The following is a 22,101-nucleotide window of genomic DNA, read 5'->3' as shown; positions in this document are numbered from 1 at the left end:
TGTGTTCCAAGGTGGAAGGTGGGTGGCTGGTTGCTCTGTGTCTGCTGCCTCCCTGCCTGCTGCTGGGGCTGAGATCCAACTCTGGAAGTCAGCATGTAACCCCTGGCAGAGCATCTACTGTAACTCCATGACAACGAGCATGTTAACCCCTGGCAGAGAATGTAAACCCCTGGCATCGAATGTAAACCCCTGGCAAAGAATGTAACCCATGGCAGAGCATGTACTGTAACTCCATGGCAACGAGCATGTTAACCCCTGGCAGAGCATGTAACCCCTGGCAGAGCATGTAACCCCTGGCAGAGAATGTAAACCCCTGGCAAAGAATGTAACCCCTGGCAGAGCATGTACTGTAACTCCATGGCAACGAGCATGTTAACCCCTGGCAGAGCATGTTACCCCTGGCAGAGCATTTAACCCCTGGCAGAGCATTTAACCCCTGGCAGAGCATGTAACTCCGGGCAGAGCAGGTAACTTCGGGCAGAGTAGGTAAATCCCATGGCAAAGAGAATTTTAACCCCTGGCAGAGAATGTTAACCCCTGGCAGAGAATGTTAACCCCTGGCAGAGCAGATTAATCCCATGGCAATGAGCATGTTGACCCCCTAATATGCAATGAGCATGTTGACCCCCTAATATGCAATGAGCATTAAGGTGTGTGGAATAACATGTAATGGGCATTATGGCATGTGGTAAAATATGTAATAGGTATTACGGTATATGGCATAATGTGTACTGCCCACTACGGTGTGTGGCATAACGTGTAATGAGCATTATGGCATGTGGTATAATATGTAATGGATGTGTGACATGTGTAATAGGCATTACGGTGTAAATTTTTGTCCCTGTATCCACCTTGGAAGCAGTGGCGTAACAACGGGTCCACAGAATGTGCGGGGAGCTCCGTCTGTTGGGGCCCCAGGAAGTTTTTGTACCGGGGCCCAGGTTTTCTCTTGGCGGCCCTGAGAATAGAACCCGTGGCAAGCGAAGCGAGCCACCGAGCCCAGAGAAAGGGTTTAACACTTTGCGCTGCTGGGTAAATGTAATGTCTGAGTGAACCACAGTACACACAATGACACTGGACACACTGATCAAATCAAGTTTATATTCTATTCATAAAAAATAACATAATGAAATTAAATACATATATAAACAAGTAAGCAATACAAATATATAATATTAGTAAAAATTTATTGCAATGGGTAAGGTAAGTCCCGTCAAATTTGGGAAATAGATGCTGAGATCCCAAATATGATACAAAGTGCAGTGATAGGGCGAGATGTACTAAAGGGAAAATGCGGTAAAACCCCTGTTTTACCGCATTTTCCTATGTACTATTACCCGACCGCACCGTCACCGCAGTGTAGGGTATCGCCACCTTTGGGTGGCGATACCCTATAGAAGCCTATGGGCTTCTTTTCGCCGCCCGACGCCTCCGCCGAAAAACCCGCCGACCCCCCTCTCCCCCTCCCTCTCTTACCTGGTCCAGGTCCTCCTGGACCCGGAAGGTAACACTTTCCTCCCCCTAGTGACGCAGCCGGACGTCCTTCCGGCTGCAGGGGGGAGGAAGAGGCGCCGGGGACAGCTTGCATAGCTGTCCCCGGCGTGAGGGATGCAGAAGGGGGCAGAGAGGTGACGGAGACCCCCCGCACACCACATTCCAGGTATCGCGGGGAGCCTCCGTCACCGCATCGCGATGCCAGCCGCATATGTTAGTACATATGCGGCGGCATCGCGGCGGGGGGGCCGCGATGGGCGGCGATGTATTTTAATACATCCCGCCCTTAGTCCGTATCTTTATAGAAATGTCAACAAATGTCATGTAGGCAGTTAGTTGGCAGTTGTAGAAGGTGGAATGAGCAGATGAAATGCTGGTACTGAGCAGTGTAAAGGGTTAATTCACGATTTAGCTCACCGTTCAGGTGTCATTGAGGATGAAGCAGCAGGGTGATAATGGTGGTCACCCTCTGTGATGATGCCGCTGGCCGTTTGTAAGCAAGCAGGTGGTGAAGCGGCAAAGTCTCTGGCGGTGCACTGTGTAAGGTCCCTGGACTGCAAAGCGGGACGTAGGGCTGGCCATCGACCTTCGATGATTCCAAATCATCGATGGTTCATGGCTGATGTCAAATACTTTTGCCATCAATGGGGAGAACCAGATGGTTTCACTCCATCGATGGAACAGCAAAACGATGGTTTTCTTTTTTTTTCTTTTTTTTTTCTTTTTTTCCACAAGTGCCGGGACGCGGAGCATAGCTCCGCCCCCGGGACCCGCAAAGCCCCACCCCCGTGTTTTGATTGGCCCACAGGCCAATCAATCAAACACAATGGATGACCATCGATATGTAAAAATATCAATGGTCATCCATTGCATAGTTTAGCACTATCGATGGGCAGTTGCAGAAATGCCATCAATGGCAATGGCAACGATGGCCATCCCTAGCCGGACGTACTGCGGGGCGGAAGTGACATCATCGCATTTCGTTTCCTGAACAGCGGGAAACTTTCAAAATAGACTGGAACTTTCTCTAGAGGTGCTATTTAAAGGGCTTCATCCGCCTGATGGCAATTCACTTGATTAAGAAGCATATATCACACATAATAAAGGTTATAATAAAATGTAATTACATACAGAAATATATAGAATCTATAGTACTAAAATGTTAAAAAGAAATGGATAAAAAAGCCGTGCGTCCAGTGACCAGAATAATGGTAATAACTAGTAGAGCAGGTATATATTTTGATTTAATTTCTAATTGAGACAATTTATATGCTTAATTAGAGATCGAGCAATTAAAGAGCAATAGTATAAAGCTTAAGGTGTGTACGCACGGCAGGATATGCCATGAGATGCGAGTCCCGATACGATCGCATCGGGACTCGCATCTCACGGCATGCTAGAGGGGCACAATTTACACTATATAGTTTTACCTGCCCTCTGTATGGGGCTGCTGATATGCGCTCACATGGGAGCGCACATCCGCAGCGCATCGGGCTCGCAAGCCCTAAAAAAGCACACACTAATAGTGTACACACTATTAGAAACAGAAATTATTTGATTAAAGGAACAAATAACAATAATAATAAGAAATAAATAAGAAATAAAAACAAAAATATTTAGCAAGGGGCTTTTTTGCTATCGCCCCCCTATTGGGGCACCGGCGGTCGGGATTCCGACCATTCGGATCCTGATTGTGGATCCGCCATACCAAACCCGTAGAGGGAGGCTGTGGGGGCAGAATTAGATTGCTGTCACTCCTGCACACTGGTCAGTATCCCCGCACACTGCAGGTTATGCCATCATGTCCTATTGCTGCCACACTGGTCAGTATCCCCGCACACTGCAGGTTATGCCATCATGTCCTATTGCTGCCACTCCCGCACTCTGGTCAGTATCCCCGTACACTGCAGGTTATGCCATCATGTCCTATTGCTGCCACTCCCGCACTCTGGTCAGTATCCCCGCACACTGCAGGTTATGCCATCATGTCCTATTGCTGCCACTCCCGCACTCTGGTCAGTATCCCCGCACACTGCAGGTTATGCCATCATGTCCTATTGCTGCCACACTGGTCAGTATCCCTGCACACTGCAGGTTATGCCATCATGTCCTATTGCTGCCACTCCCGCACTCTGGTCAGTATCCCCGCACACTGCAGGTTATGCCATCATGTCCTATTGCTGCAACTCCCGCACTCTGGTCAGTATCCCCGCACACTGCAGATTATGCCATCATGTCCTATTGCTGCCACTCCCGCACTCTGGTCAGTATCCCCGCACACTGCAGGTTATGCCATCATGTCCTATTGCTGCCACTCCCGCACTCTGGTCAGTATCCCCGCACACTGCAGGTTATGCCATCATGTCCTATTGCTGCCACTCCCGCACTCTGGTCAGTATCCCCGCACACTGCAGGTTATGCCATCATGTCCTATTGCTGCCACTCCCGCACTCTGGTCAGTATCCCCGCACACTGCAGGTTATGCCATCATGTCCTATTGCTGCCTTACTGGCCTGGATCCCCGCACACTGCAGGTAATGCTATTATGTCCTATTGCTGCCACACTGGTCAGTATCTCCACACACTGCACGTTATGCCATCATGTCCTATTGCTGCAACTCCCGCACTCTGGTCAGTATCCCCGCACTCTGCAGGTTATGCCATCATGTCCTATTGCTGCCACTCCCGCACTCTGGTCAGTATCCCCGTACACTGCAGGTTATGCCATCATGTCCTATTGCTGCCATTCCTGCACTCTGGTCAGTATCCCCGCACACTGCAGGTTATGCCATCATGTCCTATTGCTGCCACTCCCGCACTCTGGTCAGTATCCCCGCACACTACAGGTTATGCCATCATGTCCTATTGCTGCCACTCCCGCACTCTGGTCAGTATCCCCGCACACTGCAGGTTATGCCATCATGTCCTATTGCTGCCACTCCCGCACTCTGGTCAGTATCCCCGCACACTGCAGGTTATGCCATCATGTCCTATTGCTGCAACTCCCGCACTCTCGTCAGTATCCCCGCACACTGCAGGTTATGCCATCATGTCCTATTGCTGCCACACTGGTCAGTATCCCCGCACACTGCAGGTTATGCCATCATGTCCTATTGCTGCCTCACTGGCCTGGATCCCCGCACACTGCAGGTAATGCTATCATGTCCTATTGCTGCCACACTGGTCAGTATCTCCACACACTGCACGTTATGCCATCATGTCCTATTGCTGCCACTCCTGCACTCTGGTCAGTATCCCCGTACACTGCAGGTTATGCCATCATGTCCTATTGCTGCCACTCCCGCACTCTGGTCAATATCCCCGCACACTGCAGGTTATGCCATCATGTCCTATTGCTGCCACTCCTGCACTCTGGTCAGTATCCCCGTACACTGCAGGTTATGCCATCATGTCCTATTGCTGCCACTCCCGCACTCTGGTCACTATCCCCGCACACACTGCAGGTTATGCCATCATGTCCTATTGCTGCAACTCCCGCACTCTCGTCAGTATCCCCGCACACTGCAGATTATGCCATCATGTCCTATTGCTGCAACTCCCGCACTCTGGTCAGTATTCCCGCACACTGCAGGTTATGCCATCATGTCCTATTGCTGCCACTCCCGCACTCTGGTCAGTATTCCCGCACACTGCAGGTTATGCCATCATGTCCTATTGCTGCAACTCCCGCACTCTGGTCAGTATCCCCGCACACTACAGGTTATGCCATCATGTCCTATTGCTGCCACTCCCGCACTCTGGTCAGTATCCCCGCACGCACTGCAGGTTATGCCATCATGTCCTATTGCTGCCACTCCCGCACTCTGGTCAGTATCTCCACACACTGCACGTTATGCCATCATGTCCTATTGCTGCCACTCCTGCACTCTGGTCAGTATCCCCGTACACTGCAGGTTATGCCATCATGTCCTATTGCTGCCACTCCCGCACTCTGGTCAATATCCCCGCACACTGCAGGTTATGCCATCATGTCCTATTGCTGCCACTCCTGCACTCTGGTCAGTATCCCCGTACACTGCAGGTTATGCCATCATGTCCTATTGCTGCCACTCCCGCACTCTGGTCACTATCCCCGCACACACTGCAGGTTATGCCATCATGTCCTATTGCTGCAACTCCCGCACTCTCGTCAGTATCCCCGCACACTGCAGATTATGCCATCATGTCCTATTGCTGCAACTCCCGCACTCTGGTCAGTATTCCCGCACACTGCAGGTTATGCCATCATGTCCTATTGCTGCCACTCCCGCACTCTGGTCAGTATTCCCGCACACTGCAGGTTATGCCATCATGTCCTATTGCTGCAACTCCCGCACTCTGGTCAGTATCCCCGCACACTACAGGTTATGCCATCATGTCCTATTGCTGCCACTCCCGCACTCTGGTCAGTATCCCCGCACGCACTGCAGGTTATGCCATCATGTCCTATTGCTGCCACTCCCGCACTCTGGTCAGTATCCCCGCACACTGCAGGTTATGCCATCATGTCCTATTGCTGCAACTCCCGCTCTCTGGTCAGTATCCCCGCACACTGCAGGTTATGCCATCATGTCCTATTGCTGCAACTCCCGCACTCTGGTCAGTATCCCCGCACACTGCAGGTTATGCCATCATGTCCTATTGCTGCAACTCCCGCACTCTGGTCAGTATCCCCGCACACTACAGGTTATGCCATCATGTCCTATTGCTGCAACTCCCGCACTCTGGTCAGTATCCCCGTACACTGCAGGTTATGCCATCATGTCCTATTGCTGCCACACCCGCACTCTGGTCAGTATCCCCGCACACTACAGGTTATGCCATCATGTCCTATTGCTGCCACTCCCGCACTCTGGTCAGTATCCCCGCACACTACAGGTTATGCCATCATGTCCTATTGCTGCCACTCCCGCACTCTGGTCAGTATTCCCGCACACTGCAGGTTATGCCATCATGTCCTATTGCTGCAACTCCCGCACTCTGGTCAATATCCCCGCACACTTCAGGCTATGCCATCATGTCCGATTGCTGCAACTCCCGCACTCTGGTCAGACATACCCGCACGCTACAGGTTATGCCATCATATCCTATTGCTGCCACTCCCGCACTCTGGTCAGTATCCCCGCACACTACAGGTTATGCCATCATGTCCTATTGCTGCAACTCCCGCACTCTGGTCAGTATCCCCGCACACTACAGGTTATGCCATCATGTCCTATTGCTGCCACTCCCGCACTCTGGTCAGTATCCCCGCACACTGCAGGTTATGCCATCATGTCCTATTGCTGCAACTCCCGCACTCTGGTCAGTATCCCCGCACACTGCAGGTTATGCCATCATGTCCTATTGCTGCCACTCCCGCACTCTGGTCAGTATTCCCGCACACTGCAGGTTATGCCATCATGTCCTATTGCTGCCACTCCCGCACTCTGGTCAGTATCCCCGCACACTACAGGTTATGCCATCATGTCCTATTGCTGCCACTCCCGCACTCTGGTCAGTATTCCCGCACACTGCAGGTTATGCCATCATGTCCTATTGCTGCAACTCCCGCACTCTGGTCAATATCCCCGCACACTTCAGGCTATGCCATCATGTCCGATTGCTGCAACTCCCGCACTCTGGTCAGACATACCCGCACACTACAGGTTATGCCATCATATCCTATTGCTGCCACTCCCGCACTCTGGTCAGTATCCCCGCACACTACAGGTTATGCCATCATGTCCTATTGCTGCAACTCCCGCACTCTGGTCAGTATCCCCGCACACTACAGGTTATGCCATCATGTCCTATTGCTGCCACTCCCGCACTCTGGTCAGTATCCCCGCACACTGCAGGTTATGCCATCATGTCCTATTGCTGCAACTCTCGCACTCTGGTCAGTATCCCCGCACACCTTGAGCCACTGGTTTCTGAGAGCTATGGATTAAAGCAGTGGTAGCCAACCCTAGCCCTCGAGAGCTACCAACAGTTCACATTTTCCAGACAACCTAGCTGCTGCACAGCTGCACTCATTAATCACTGACACATTTTAAAAGATCCACAGATGGAGCTAATTAGCTCACTTGTGATTCTGTGAGGAGACCTGCAAAACATGCACTGTTGGTAGCTCTCGAGGACTAGGGTTGGCTACCCCAGGATTAAAGCATTCGCTGCAGCCACAATAAAGTCATTTACTGCAGATTTCTTTTCGATCTTCCTTCAGGTTTAAGCAGAAATCTGAGTTCCGTGAGACCTGATTTTGCCTTTAAATGATCCACCTTTGAAACATTATGGAAATGAGTCAATTGACTAAGATGGGATGTTGCGTTGGGCATACAATCAGATTCTACTTATTTATTCAGCACCTTCTAGAAGATAATAAATAGATTCGGATTGGTTGCTATGGGCAACACCCCATCTTCAGTAGAACTCTCACCTTTGTACATTGGCCCCATAGTTTGTTAAATGTACGTCCTAGTCTCTTCTGCCACATCTTTATGTGTTCAAAATTATAAACCCAAATCCCTTTTTCTTGTATCCGAAGCTGGGTTACATTTGTAATATCTCTGCTGGGGCGGACGGCTGCTTGGCATTGGTAGACCAAAACCGGATGGGTTACATTGGGAATCTCCATGAGATGGCGGCTTCGGAAAGAAACTTTTATTGCCGTCTGAGTGACATAAAGTGTCAGATCCTGCGACCTCTGCTGGGGCTTGGTAAGTGCCAGCTGTACACTTATTATACTCATCCAATGAGCACTGTGTAAGTGCTTGGGAAGCTATCCATGTAGGTTACAGGCTGGGTAACACTGGACCACGGGTATGGAGGCTGGGTAACACTGGACCACGGGTATGGAGGCTGGGTAACACTGGACCACGGGTATGCAGGCTGGGTAACACTGGACCATGGGTATGCAGACTGGGTAACACTGGACCATGGGCATGCAGGCTGTGTAACACTTTACCATGGGCATGCAGGCTAAGTAACACTGGACCATGGGTATGCAGACGGGGTAACACTGGACCAATTGTATGCAGGCTGGGTAACACTAGACCATGGGTATGCAGGCGGCGTAACACTGGACCACGGGTATGCAGGCGGCGTAACACTGGACCACGGGTATGCATGTTGGGTAACACTGGACCATGGGTATGCAGGCGGGTTAACACTGGACCATGGGTATGCATGTTGGGTAACACTGGACCATGGGTATGCAGGCGGGGTAACACTGGACCACGGGTATGCATGTTGGGTAACACTGGACCATGGGTATGCAGGCGGCGTAACACTGGACCATGGGTATGCATGTTGGGTAACACTGGACCATGGGTATGCAGGTGGCGTAACACTGGACCACGGGTATGCATGTTGGGTAACACTGGACCATGGGTATGCAGGCGGGGTAACACTGGACCATGGGTATGCAGGCGGGGTAACACTGGACCATGGGTATGCAGGCTGGGCAACACTGGACCATGAGTATGCAGGCGGGGTAACACTGGACCATGGGTATGTAGGCTGGGCAACACTGGACCATGGGTATGCAGGCTGGGCAACACTGGACCATGGGTATGCAGGCTGGGTAACACTGGACCATGGGTATGCAGGCTGGGTAACACTGGACCATGGGTATGCATGTTGGGTAACACTGGACCATGGGTATGCAGGCGGGGTAACACTGGACCATGGGTATGCAGGCGGGGTAACACTGGACCATGGGTATGCAGGCTGGGCAACACTGGACCATGAGTATGCAGGCGGGGTAACACTGGACCATGGGTATGTAGGCTGGGCAACACTGGACCATGGGTATGCAGATGGGGTAACACTGGACCAATTGTATGCAGGCTGGGTAACACTAGACCATGGGTATGCAGGCGGCGTAACACTGGACCACGGGTATGCATGTTGGGTAACACTGGACCCATGGGTATGCAGGCGGGGTAACACTGGACTATGGGTATGCAGGCGGGGTAACACTGGACCATGGGTATGCAGGCGGGGTAACACTGGACCATGGGTATGCAGGCGGGGTAACACTGGACCATGGGTATGCAGGCTGGGCAACACTGGACCATGAGTATGCAGGCTGGGTAACACTGGGCCATGGGTATGCAGGCGGGGTAACACTGGACCATATGTATGCAGGCTGGGTAACACTGGACCATGGGTATGTAGGCTGGGCAACACTGGACCATGGGTATGCAGGCTGGGCAACACTGGACCATGGGTATGCAGGCTGGGTAACACTGGACCATGGGTATGCAGGCGGAGTAACACTGGACCATGGGTATGCAGGCTGGGTAACACTGGACCATGGGTATGCAGGCTGGGTAACACTTGACCATGGGTATGCAGGCTGGGTAACACTTGACCATGGGTATGCAGGCTGGGTAACACTGGACCATGGGTATGCAGGCGGGGTAACACTGGACCATGGGTATGCAGGCGGGGTAACACTGGACCATGGGTATGCAGGCGGGGTAACACTGGACCATGGGTATGCAGGCTGGGCAACACTGGACCATGGGTATGCAGGCTGGGTAACACTGGGCCATGGGTATGCAGGCGGGGTAACACTGGACCATGTGTATGCAGGCTGGGTAACACTGGACCATGTGTATGCAGGCTGGGTAACACTGGACCATGGGTATGCAGGCTGGGCAACACTGGACCATGGGTATGCAGGCTGGGTAACACTGGACCGTGGGTATGCAGGCGGAGTAACACTGGACCATGGGTATGCAGGCTGGGTAACACTGGACCATGGGTAAGCAGGCAGGGTAACACTGGACCATGGGTATGCAGGCTGGGTAACACTGGACCATGGGTATGCAGGCTGGGTAACACTGGACCATGGGTATGCAGGCTGGGTAACACTGGACCATGGGTATGCAGGCTGGGTAACACTGGACCATGGGTATGCAGGCTGGGTAACACTGGATCATGGGTATGCAGGCTGGGTAACACTGGACCATGGGTATGCAGGCTGGGTAACACTGGACCATGGGTATGCAGGCTGGGTAACACTGGACCATGGGTATGCAGGCTGGGTAACACTGGACCATGGGTATGCAGGCTGGGTAACACTGGACCATGGGTATGCAGGCTGGGTAACACTGGACCATGGGTATGCAGGCTGGGTAACACTGGACCATGGGTATGCAGGCTGGGTAACACTGGACCATGGGTATGCAGGCTGGGTAACACTGGATCATGGGTATGCAGGCTGGGTAACACTGGACCATGGGTATGCAGGATGGGTAACACTGTACCATGGGTATGCAGGTGGGTTAACACTGGACCATGGGTATGCAGGCTGGGTAACACTGGGCCATGAGATGGAAGGCTGGGTAACACTGGGCCACGGGAAGGCAGGCTGGGTTTGAAAAGTTTCTCCTTTTATTTGGAATGCTTTTTTTGGGGATCCTCAGCTGCTCTATGCTGATAAGTCTTCATCATTACAGAGCTCAATTAAAGGTTTTTGAATTCTTGGAGGGGGAGGTGAACTTGCGGAGATGTGCATTCTGTAGGGTGAGAATGTAGTTCTTTGTGAAACACAACGTTAAAGACTTCATTGCTGCTGTGCACCGCTCTCTGAACTGTTTCATATGAATTCCCAAGTGGTGGCTTTGGGCTTGTGTCTGGAATGTCATTACTCCCCCCCCCCCCCTCCGATCTCTGTAGGAGGCCTGGAATGCACCAGGTAATAAGTTTTCTATTCCTCGCATATTTGCGTTACTTAATCCATTTCCAGCAGATCATGTGTCAAAGTGGGAATTGCCTCTTAAGGTTCATGGTGCATTTATTCTAAACATTGGAAGGTCTGAGGTCATTTTCCAAACTTTACTAGCCTTTCCATTGGTTACTCAAGCTATGGAGACTTATGCTGACAAACTTGCCCATGGATTCCCTTCTGGACTTTATGGAATGGCTTTGCGATAAACTGAATATGTGAAGCTGTGCAAGACAGTGCTCAGGTGGATTCTAGCGTTTCAGCTATGGCCATCTCTTCCATTTGATAAGGGTGTTCTCTTTGTGCCTGAACTGGATACTATTACCCAGGATCTTCTGTTGGCTGCCCTTTAAACTATGGAATCTGTAATTCCAAGCTTTTCACTCCTTCTTTGAGGGTGGAATGTCCAATAGTGTCTGCTAGAGGGCATTTCTACCCCACCTACAGGTTCGGTTCCTAGACCGGATTTTCTGGTGCCCAGGGGAGAAATCTTCCGAAAAGACTTGCGCCTAACGTGGTCTGGTCACCAGTTGAGGGTGGTTGCTCCATTTCAGAAAATGTTGAGTAGAGTGTCTTCAGACACCTGGGACCTGGGCATCATTTCCAGAGGTCACATGTTCTACCTCAGGGATCCAACATTTCTGTTTTTTTTTGTACCTTGGACACCAGGTTGTGGGTGGATCCTTTTGAAATGGAATCTCTCTGTTCAGTGATCCACAGCATGGAGGCGAATAAAGTTTTGGCCTCATCGGATGCCAGGGAATTGCATCTTCGTGTTCCAATTTAGGCTGGTGGTTATTCACTCTATTTTGTAATCTGATATGTTCACAATCAATTTTAGTCCCTATCATTCAGTACAGCCATGGTTCTCCGCATTTCCTCAAATATCAGGTAAGTGATGGTTAGCTTACTGAACAAAGTAGTATCACATTTATACTTTATTTAGATGATCTGCTTATGAAAGCTTCACAGTTACAAAATCACCTAGATTGCAGAGTACGAGTACTAAAAGATCACTTGATCAGATTTTCTAAGACTCTCACCAAATACCTTATCCACATCTTCAGCTTCAGGCGGTGGTCTTCGAGACCTCTCTCCAGCAGAATTTTTGTTGCCGGAGTCCAAAGCATGGACCCTACAGAATTTGGTCACAACGATATGGTCAGTGCCTCGTCCGGCAATTTTGTTGTACATAAAGTTGTTGGGCACGATGGGCTCCACCTTCGAGACCATTCAGTATGCCAAGCTCCACTCGCAAGAATTTTAGTTGGAAAATCTCCAGAATTGTATGAGATGTTCAGCATCCATTCAATTTAAATATTTTGGCCTGTCCGACAATCTTTAAGGTAGAGAATGGTTTCCATTCATCTCCTCAATTTTGTCATTGTGACCAGAGGCAAATCTACTAGAACGGGGTGCCATGACATTACATCTTCAGCTTTAAGGCCTTGGATCAGCGTCCGAGACAACTCTACTAAAGGGGTGGCTTATGTAAATCCTATCCTGGGGAGAGATCTTTGTTCCAGTATTCTGAGTGGCATTTATACAGTAGACAATCTGAGATTTTTAGCCACTTTTCTCTTGGGAGAGTGGTCACTCAATCCAGAGGATTTCCAACAGTTAGTTTGGAAGTGGGGCCATCTGAAGGTGCATCTCATGGCCTCTCTACACAGCTACAGTTTTCTGAGATATTCAGGAACCTTCACGGTGTATGCCATAGTGGTTTGGTAGGATTTTCATTTGGTGTATCTTTCCAATAACACCAATGTTGCCTTTGGTACTTAAGCGCATCAATGATCAAAGTGTGGCTTTAATTCTATTGGCTCCAGACTGGCCATACAAGACGTAGATATGTTTCTATGTTTCTTGTTTGGTTTAAATGGACTAGCTTTTGAGATCAAGGGTTTAAAAAGGTCTTTCTTGGTAGGCAGTACTCTGCTTTGAGCCTGGAAAATGATTTCATCATGAAATTACCACATAGTATGGAAACTCTGCATCTTGTGGTGTACAGAGATTGGTACATACCGCCCAAGTTTTTCCATTCTTATCATTTCTCCTTCATTTAGCAGAGTTTGGAGGCCAGTTTAAAATGTTTTTCTTTGAAAGTACAGATTTTGTCCCTGTCCATTTATTTCCAGCGGCCTTTGGCGCTTCTTCCTGGGGTTTGAACGTGTTTTACATGGCATGGTGCATATTCAGTCACCATGTCATCTTCCTGCACCACCGTGGGATCCTAATCTGCTCTCAGACTCTTGATATTGATATTCAGTGTTCTTTAGTTCATTACTTGGACGCTGGTCTTCCGTATTGCCTTGCCTCAGCTCAATGTGTTCCCAAGCTGAAGTTACCTTTTCTCATATTCCATGATGATAGAGCGGTTCTGTGTACAATTCCCACATTTCAATCTAAGTTTATTTCGGCTTTTCATTTAAATGACTTACTGGCTTTCCTCCTTAGGTCATTTCCCGGGAATTGGTCCGGGAGGATCTGGCTCTGACAGACATCATTTCATCTCTGCTTTTTCTTTATAAACATGTAAACTTGATTCTCCAGTTACAAAGCAGACCATTGCGCCTTGGATCCACTTGATAATTATGTTAGACTAGGTATCGGGTCAGTTCACTAGTGCGGTTTCGACCTCCTGGTATGGGGCTTTGGTGGAACAGGTCTGTCATGCAGCAACCTACAGTACAGTAGTCTTCTTTCCAGACGTTAACTCTGTTTTACTGTTCCCTTGTTTTTGCCTGCGGTGATGCCCACTGAGATGAGTGTACAGTTCTCCGGACAGACAGTCCAAACATTCCCTCCCTGGGGGTTGCAATACCTATGGTCTATTGTCCATGAGTCCAGCTGACAGAGAAAAGAGGATTTTTTGTAACTTACTGTTGAATCCTTTTCTCTAATGTAGACTGGGAGACACTGTGACCGCACCCTCGCATTCATTCGTTCGGGTTCTTTATAGTCTCTTTCTATTCTAACTGGGTTACTGCTACTCCTTGCCAAAGTCTTTTAAGTATTACGGGCATTATGGTATGGCAGGGGGAGGAGCTTTTGTTTTAAAGTTAAATACTTTTTAATAGCCAAATCCAGCTCCAATCTACAATCCCCATAGTCCAGTGTCCCCCAGCCTGCTTAAGAGAAAAGGTTTCAAAAGTATGCAACCTCTTTTATCTTATACCTTTTCCATTAAACTGTTGATTTAAAAAGTGATTTATTTGCTATAATATATAATTTAATATAATTAATACATTTATTTTTTGGGCCTATACTTGTAATGGACTTCATTGCAAATTATTATGCATTTGCACATTTAACAGGATAAGCCACCAAATAGGTTTTATATATTTTTTTATTTCTTATTAATGAAAACTTGATTATAATGTGTCTTGATGATCTACTAACTAAAGCTGGCCATACATCTACAGATCGATTGTCAGATTGGGCTGGTTGTCACAAAAACCTGGTAATATCTCAATGACAGTTTTTGGCAGTTTTCCAGCATTTCAAAGCAAATTGTCAACTGTCATTTGCTCTCATCCATTACTAGGATTTTGTTCCAACCAGCCAGATCTGACAATCAATCTGTAGATGTATGGCCAGCTTGACTTTTTGGAAATATTAGTTGTATATTTAAATAGAACAGTGATATTAATTTGGGATCTTCAATCGGTAAATGTTGATTCAGTTTCACAAAGTTTTCTTTGAATCCCTAAAACATTGTTGTCAATCGTGTGTTGATTTTTAAGGTTTTCTTTCTATTACCAAAATTTATATTGTGGAAACTTTAATGCTCTTCGCTTCCTTTCTTTTCTCTTGCTGAAGACAACTTGGGCACAGTAATCGCTGTTCAGCTTCTGCAGGACACCGCAACACAGTTCAGCAAACTCTGCTACCTAATTGGCCAGCATAGCACCTCGCTCAGCAGTTTCCTCCGTGGCGCCAAGGACGCGCGCACTCTATCTATTCTGGAGCATTCCAATATCTTTTTGGACAGCTATATAGAGTGAGTCTTGTTTGTTAATCCATGTACCCATTAATTGTCTCCCCTTTAATGTTAATGAGATTATATTCCATTGCTATGTATTCAAAACAACCATTTGTTTTAATTACGGTAAAGGAGATTAAGAAATGTAAGAGATTTTAGAAACTAAAACTGCTTCAGAAATTTTATATTAGTGAGGTTCGTGGACTAAGCCATGTGGAAGTAGCAAGCCTGGTGAGGCAGAAGAGTGTGGTATATTTGCCCGACAGTCAGGATTCCGACAGTCATTACTCAGACGTCGGAATCCCGACTGCACAGCAGGATGAGGCAGAATTAGAGCTGGTGAGACCTGCACAATCAGTCACCGTGGGAAGCCTGGTGAGGCAGAATTAGAGCTGGTGAGACCTGCACAATCAGGCACAGTGGGAAGCCTGGTGAGGCTGGAGGACTTGGCCATGGGTGATCCGCATGGCCAGTCACAGTGGGAACAAGGGGGTGGGAGCACGTGGCCCTGTAGCAGCGCTTAAATAGTTAAAAGGATTTGGATTTGAAAGATTGGATGAACTTTACAGATTATTTAATGAATAAACAATAAAACAAACTGTATATACAGTATAAAAGGGGGGGTACATGAAATTTCACATAAAATAAAATGTAAAACCACTCTGCATGCGAGTATAATTACCACTCCATGCACGTAGATGTAAGGTGCTGGTGGCAGTGAGTCCTTCTGCCAACACTCCAGTTGGGGTGAGCAATGTCCACAAAATTTCCAAGAATTCAGGAAAATGATGATGTGCCTTATGGGACAGGGGGGTTGATTTCCTGTACACCAAACAATGTCCGGGTAGGTCCTCTCTAGTAGGTGACTGGGAAAAGATGAAAATGTTCCATGGTCACTGGAGGTGATCTCCCGTGGTGTTACCCCCTGAGGGAGTGATGGGCTGGTGGTCCGTCCAATGTTGGGGGGCGGACAATTCTCCAATTGTTGGCACAGTCAATGATTAACCCCAATTAGGTTACTGTAGCGGACTCCTATAAGATGTAGGTTACTATAGCGGACTCCTGTAGGATGTAGGTTACTATCTCGTTCCTGTAAGATTTAGGTTACTATAGCGGACTCCTGTAAGATGTAGGTTACTGTAGCGGACTCCTGTAAGATGTAGGTTACTATCGCATTCCTGTAAGATGTAGGTTACTATAGTGTACTCCTGTAAGATGTAGGTTACTGTTGCGGACTCCTGTAAGATGTAGGTTACTATAGTGTACTCCTGTAAGATGTAGGTTACTGTAGTGTACTCCTGTAAGATGTAGATTACTGTAGCGGACTCCTGTAAGATGTAGGTTACTATCGTGTTCCTGTAAGATGTAGGTTACTATAGCGTACTCCTGTAAGATGTAGGTTACTGTAGCGCACTCCTGTAAGATGTAGGTTACGATCGCGTTCCTGTAAGATGTAGGTTACTATAGCGGACTCCTATAAGATGTAGGTTACTATATCAGACTGCTATAAGATGTAGGTTACTATTGCTTTCCTGTAAGATGTAGGTTACTATAGCGGACTCCTGTAAGATGTAGGTTACTGTAGCAGACTCCTGTAAGATTTAGGTTACTATAGCGCACTCCTGTAAGATATAGGTTACTATAGCGCACTCCTGTAAGATGTAGGTTACTATTGCGTTCCTGTAAGATGTAGGTTACTATAGCGGACTCCTGTAGGATGTAGGTTACTATCGCGTTCCTGTAAGATGTAGGTTACTATAGCGGACTCCTGTAAGATGTAGGTTACTATATCAGACTGCTATAAGATGTAGGTTACTATTGCGTTCCTGTAAGATGTAGGTTACTATAGCGGACTCCTGTAAGATGTAGGTTACTATCGCGTTCCTGTAAGATTTAGGTTACTATCGCGTTCCTGTAAGATGTAGGTTACTATCGCGTTCCTGTAAGATGTAGGTTACTATCGCGTTCCTGTAAGATGTAGGTTACTATAGCGGACTCCTGTAGGATGTAGGTTATTATAGCGGACTCCTGTAGGATGGAATCGGTACATCTGTCAGAATGAACTTAGGTCTACAGTCATTAGGTCGACCCCACTAGGTCGACTGGCAGGAAGGTCGACCTGACTTAAGGTCGACATGGGCCAAGGTCGACATGACTTAAGGTCGAATTTGCATAAAGGTCGACATGAGGAAGGTCGACTGGTCAAAAGGTCGACATTGGTTTTTCACTTTTTTTTATCCGAATGTCGACACAGTCGACATGGACACAGTTGGCAATGAGAATCGGACCCTCGCATCGCTCGCTTCGCTCGCAATGCTTCGGGCACGGTGCCTCGCTGCTCTCGGCACACTATTTTATTCTCCCACCACGCCCTAGTGGATGGTAGGGCATGAAATACCGCCTGTCGGCACATGTCGGCTCAAAAAACAGTGAAAAACCCATGTCGACCTTATGACCAGTCGACCTACCTCATGTCGACCTTTATGCAAATTCGACCTTAAGTCATGTCGACCTTGGCCCATGTCGACCTTAAGTCAGGCCGACCTTCCTGCCAGTCGACCTAGTGGGGTCGACCTAATGACTGTAGACCTAAGTTCATTCTAATAGATGACCGCTTCCCTGTAGGATGTAGGTTACTATCGCGTTCCTGTAAGATGTAGGTTACTATAACGTACTCTTGTAAGATGTAGGTTACTATAGTGGACTCCTGTAAGATGTAGGATACTATCACGTTCCTGTAAGATGTAGGTTACTGTAGCAGACTCCCGTAAGATTTAGGTTACTATAGCGCACTCCTGTAAGATATAGGTTACTATAGCGCACTCCTGTAAGATGTAGGTTACTATCGCGTTCCTGTAAGATGAAGGTTACTATAGCGGACTCCTGTAAGATGTAGGTTACTATAGTGGACTCCTGTAAGATGTAGGATACTATCACGTTCCTGTAAGATGTAGGTTACTGTAGCAGACTCCTGTAAGATTTAGGTTACTATAGCGCACTCCTGTAAGATATAGGTTACTATAGCGCACTCCTGTAAGATGTAGGTTACTATCGCGGACTCCTGTAGGATGTAGGTTATTATAGCGGACTCCTGTAGGATATAGGTTACTGTAGCGGACTCCTGTAAGATGTAGGTTACTATTGCGTTCCTGTAAGATGTAGGTTACTATAGCGGACTCCTGTAAGATGTAGGTTACTGTAGAGTACTCCTGTAAGATGTAGGTTACTATAACGGACTCCTGTAAGATGTAGGTTACTATAGCGCACTCCTGTAAGATGTAGGTTACTATAGCGCACTCCTGTAAGATGTAGGTTACTATAGCGTTCCTGTAAGATGTAGGTTACTATCGCATACTCCTGTAAGATGTAGGTTACTATAGCGTACTCCTGTAGGATGTAGGTTACTATAGCGTACTCCTGTAGGATGTAGGTTACTATAGCGTACTCCTGTAGGATGTAGGTTACTATAGCGTACTCCTGTAAGATGTAGGTTACTTTAGTGGGACTGTAAGATGTCGGCGACCCTAGTGGACGCCTGTAAGATGTCGGCGACCCTAGTGGACACCTGTAAGATGTCGGCGACCCTAGTGGATGCCTGTAAGATGTCGGCGACCCTAGTGGACGCCTGTATGATGTCGGGGACCCTAGTGGATGCCTGTATGATGTCGGGGACCCTAGCGGACACCTGTATGATGTCGGGGACCCTAGCAGACGCTTGTAATATGTCGGGGACCCTAGTTTATGTCTGTAAGATGTCAGTGACCCTAGCGGATGCTTGTAAGATGTCTGCGACCCTAATGGATCCCTGTAAGATTTCAGCGACCCTAGGTTACTTCTGTAAGATGTCGGCAACCCTAGTGGACACCTGTAAGATGTCGGGGGCCCAAGCGGATGCCTGTAAGATGTCGGCGACCCTAGTGGACGCCTGTAAGATGTCGGCGACCCTAGTGGACGCCTGCAAGATGTCGGGGACCCTTGTGGACACCTGTAATATGTCGGGGACCCTAGCGGACGCTTGTAATATGTCGGGGACCCTAGTGGACGTCTGTAAGATGTCGGGGACCCTAGCGGACGCCTGTAAGATGTCGTTGACCCTAGTAGACGCCTGTAAGATGTCGGCGACCCTAGTGGACACCTGTAAGATGTCTGCAACCCTAGTGGACTCCTGTAAGATGTCGGTTACCGTAACGGACTCCTGTAAGATGTCGGCGACCCTTGTGGACGTCTGTAAGATGTTGGTGACCCTAGTGGACGCCTGTAAATGTCGGCGACCCTAGTGGACGCCTGTAAGATGTCGGCGACTCTAGTGGACACCTGTAAGATGTCGGCGACCCTAGTGGACGTCTGTAAGATGTCGGCGACCCTAGTGGACGTCTGTAAGATGTCTGCGACCCCAGTGGACATCTATAAGATGTCGGCGACCCTAGTGCACGTCTGTAAGATGTCGGGGACCCTAGCGGATGTCTGTAAGATGTCGGGGACCCTAGCGGATGTCTGTAAGATGTCGGGGACCCTAGCGGATGCCTGTAAGATGTCTGCGACCCTAGTGGACGCCTGTTAGATGTCGGCGACCCTAGTGGACGTCTGTAAGATGTCGGCGACCCCAGTGGACGTCTGTAAGATGTCGGCGACCCTAGTGGACGTCTGTAAGATGTCGGCGACCCTAGTGGACGTCTGTAAGATGTCGGCGACCCTAGTGGACGTCTGTAAGATGTTGGCGACCCTAGTGGACGCCTGTAAGATGTCGCCGACCCTAGTGGACGTCTGTAAGATGTCGGCGACCCTAGTGGATGTCTGTAAGATGTCGCCGACCCTAGTGGACGTCTGTAAGATGTCGCCGACCCTAGTGGACGTCTGTAAGATGTCGGGGACCCTAGCGGATGCCTGTAAGATGTCGGCGACCCTAGTGGACGTCTCTAAGAGGTCGGCGACCCTAGCGGATGCCTGTAAGATGTCGGCGACCCCAGTGGACGTCTGTAAGATGTCGGCGACCTCAGTGGACGTCTGTAAGATGTCGGCGACCCTAGCGGATGCCTGTAAGATGTCGGGGACCCTAGCGGATGCCTGTAAGATGTCGGCGACCCTAGTGGACGCCTGTTAGATGTCGGCGACCCTAGTGGACGTCTGTAAGATGTCGGCGACCCTAGTTTATGTCTGTAAGATGTCGGGGGCCCAAGCGGATGCCTGTAAGATGTCGGCGACCCTAGTGGACGCCTGTAAGATGTCGACGACCCTAGTGGACGCGGGCCCAAGCGGATGCCTGTAAGATGTCGGCGACCCTAGTGGACGCCTGTAAGATGTCGGCGACCCCAGTGGACGCTTGTAATATGTCGGGGACCCCAGTTTATGTCTGTAAGATGTCGGGGGCCCAAGCGGATGCCTGTAAGATGTCGGCGACCCTAGTGGACGTGGGCCCAAGTGGATGCCTGTAAGATGTCTTCGACCCTAGTGGACGCCTGTAAGATGTCGGCGACCCTAGTGGACGCTTGTAATATGTCGGGGACCCTAACGGACGCTTGTAATATGTCGGGGACCCTAGTGGACGCCTGTAAGATGTCGGCGACCCTAGTGGACGCTTGTAATATGTCGGGGACCCTAACGGACGCTTGTAATATGTCGGGGACCCTAGTGGACGTCTGTAAGATGTCGGGGACCCTAGCGGACGCCTGTAAGATGTCGTTGACCCTAGTGGACTCCTGTAAGATGTCGGTAACCCCAGTGGACTCCTGTAAGATGTCGGTTACCGTAACGGACTCCTGTAAGATGTCGGCGACCCTTGTGGACGTCTGTAAGATGTTGGTGACCCTAGCGGACGCCTGTAAATGTCGGCGACCCTAGTGGACGTCTGTAAGATGTCGGTGACCCTAGCGGATGCCTGTAAGATGTCGGCGACCCTAGAGGACGCCTGTAAGATGTCGGCGACCCTAGCGGACGCCTGTAAGATGTCGGCGACCCTAGCGGACGTCTGTAAGATGTCGGCGACCCTAGCGGATGCCTGTAAGATGTCGGCGACCCCAGTGGACGTCTGTAAGATGTCGGGACCCTAGCGGACGACTGTAAGATATCGGCGACCCTAGCGGACGCCTGTAAGATGTCGGTGACCTCAGTGGTCATCTGTAAGATGTCGGCGACCCTAGTGGATGCCTGTAAGATGTCGGCGTCCCTAGCGGATGCTTGTAAGATGTCGGCAACCCCAGTGGATGCCTGTAAGATGTCGGCAACCCCAGTGGATGCCTGTAAGAATGGTATATTCACATGATATAATATAACTTGTATTCTGTTTCTTGCAGGTACTGCTCTTCTTTATCCAACTTTCTCGTGATGGGAGGATTTTCTCTCCTTTCCAAACCCGCAATGTAAGTTACTGTCACTACATTGTGACATTGTGATGATACACTGTGTGTCGCAAACTTGGGTTGTCCATGCACTGTATTTCCTAAATAAAGCGAGACCCGCACAATAAGGTTTATGTAGATAGACGGCCGACATGTCCATATTAAACTAAAAATGCTTCTTTGTAGAATCTGCTTTAACAAATAATATCCAATCTAACAGCAGAACCGTTATATGGCTTATGGGGCCCATTACACTTTATTGCAGAATTGGGCATTTGTTGTCCCCGCTGATCCTGTGTTGCGGTGCTTATAGTGTCCACAGCTGCCAGAAACCAAATCAAACTATTTCATTTCAGGGATTTCTTCAGTAAGAACCAGAGATTGTTCCAAGGTCTCTGCCATGTGAGCGATGAGGCCACCACCCTACCGGAAATGCTCTGTGCCCTCTTCTTTTCCCCAATCAGTAGACTGCATGAGTACGCCCGGCTCCTGCTCAAACTGGCCATGTGCTTTGAAGTGGTGAGTTACTTTTATTTAATAGATAATAAGTTATGTTGTGAGATGTG

At 48.9% G+C, this 22,101-nt stretch overlaps 1 protein-coding gene across 2 annotated transcripts in view; it reads left to right on the top strand.

Annotated features, from left to right (window-relative positions):
• The window catches only part of ALS2 (alsin Rho guanine nucleotide exchange factor ALS2), a 149,021-nt gene that overhangs the window by 56,382 nt on the left and 70,538 nt on the right, over window positions 1-22,101 (top strand). For both annotated transcript variants that reach the window (XM_083154087.1, XM_083154088.1), the window contains exons 10-13: window positions 8,024-8,195; window positions 15,038-15,218; window positions 21,491-21,556; window positions 21,892-22,054. In XM_083154087.1, coding sequence (XP_083010213.1) covers window positions 8,024-8,195; window positions 15,038-15,218; window positions 21,491-21,556; window positions 21,892-22,054 — 582 coding nt within the window. The remainder of the gene's footprint in view (window positions 1-8,023; window positions 8,196-15,037; window positions 15,219-21,490; window positions 21,557-21,891; window positions 22,055-22,101) is intronic.

Source organism: Crinia signifera, chromosome 7, assembly GCF_055691185.1.
Source record: "Crinia signifera chromosome 7, ASM5569118v1, whole genome shotgun sequence".
In the NCBI taxonomy this organism is placed as follows: Eukaryota; Metazoa; Chordata; class Amphibia; order Anura; family Myobatrachidae; genus Crinia; species Crinia signifera.
This window is presented reverse-complemented; position numbering and strand designations above follow the sequence as displayed.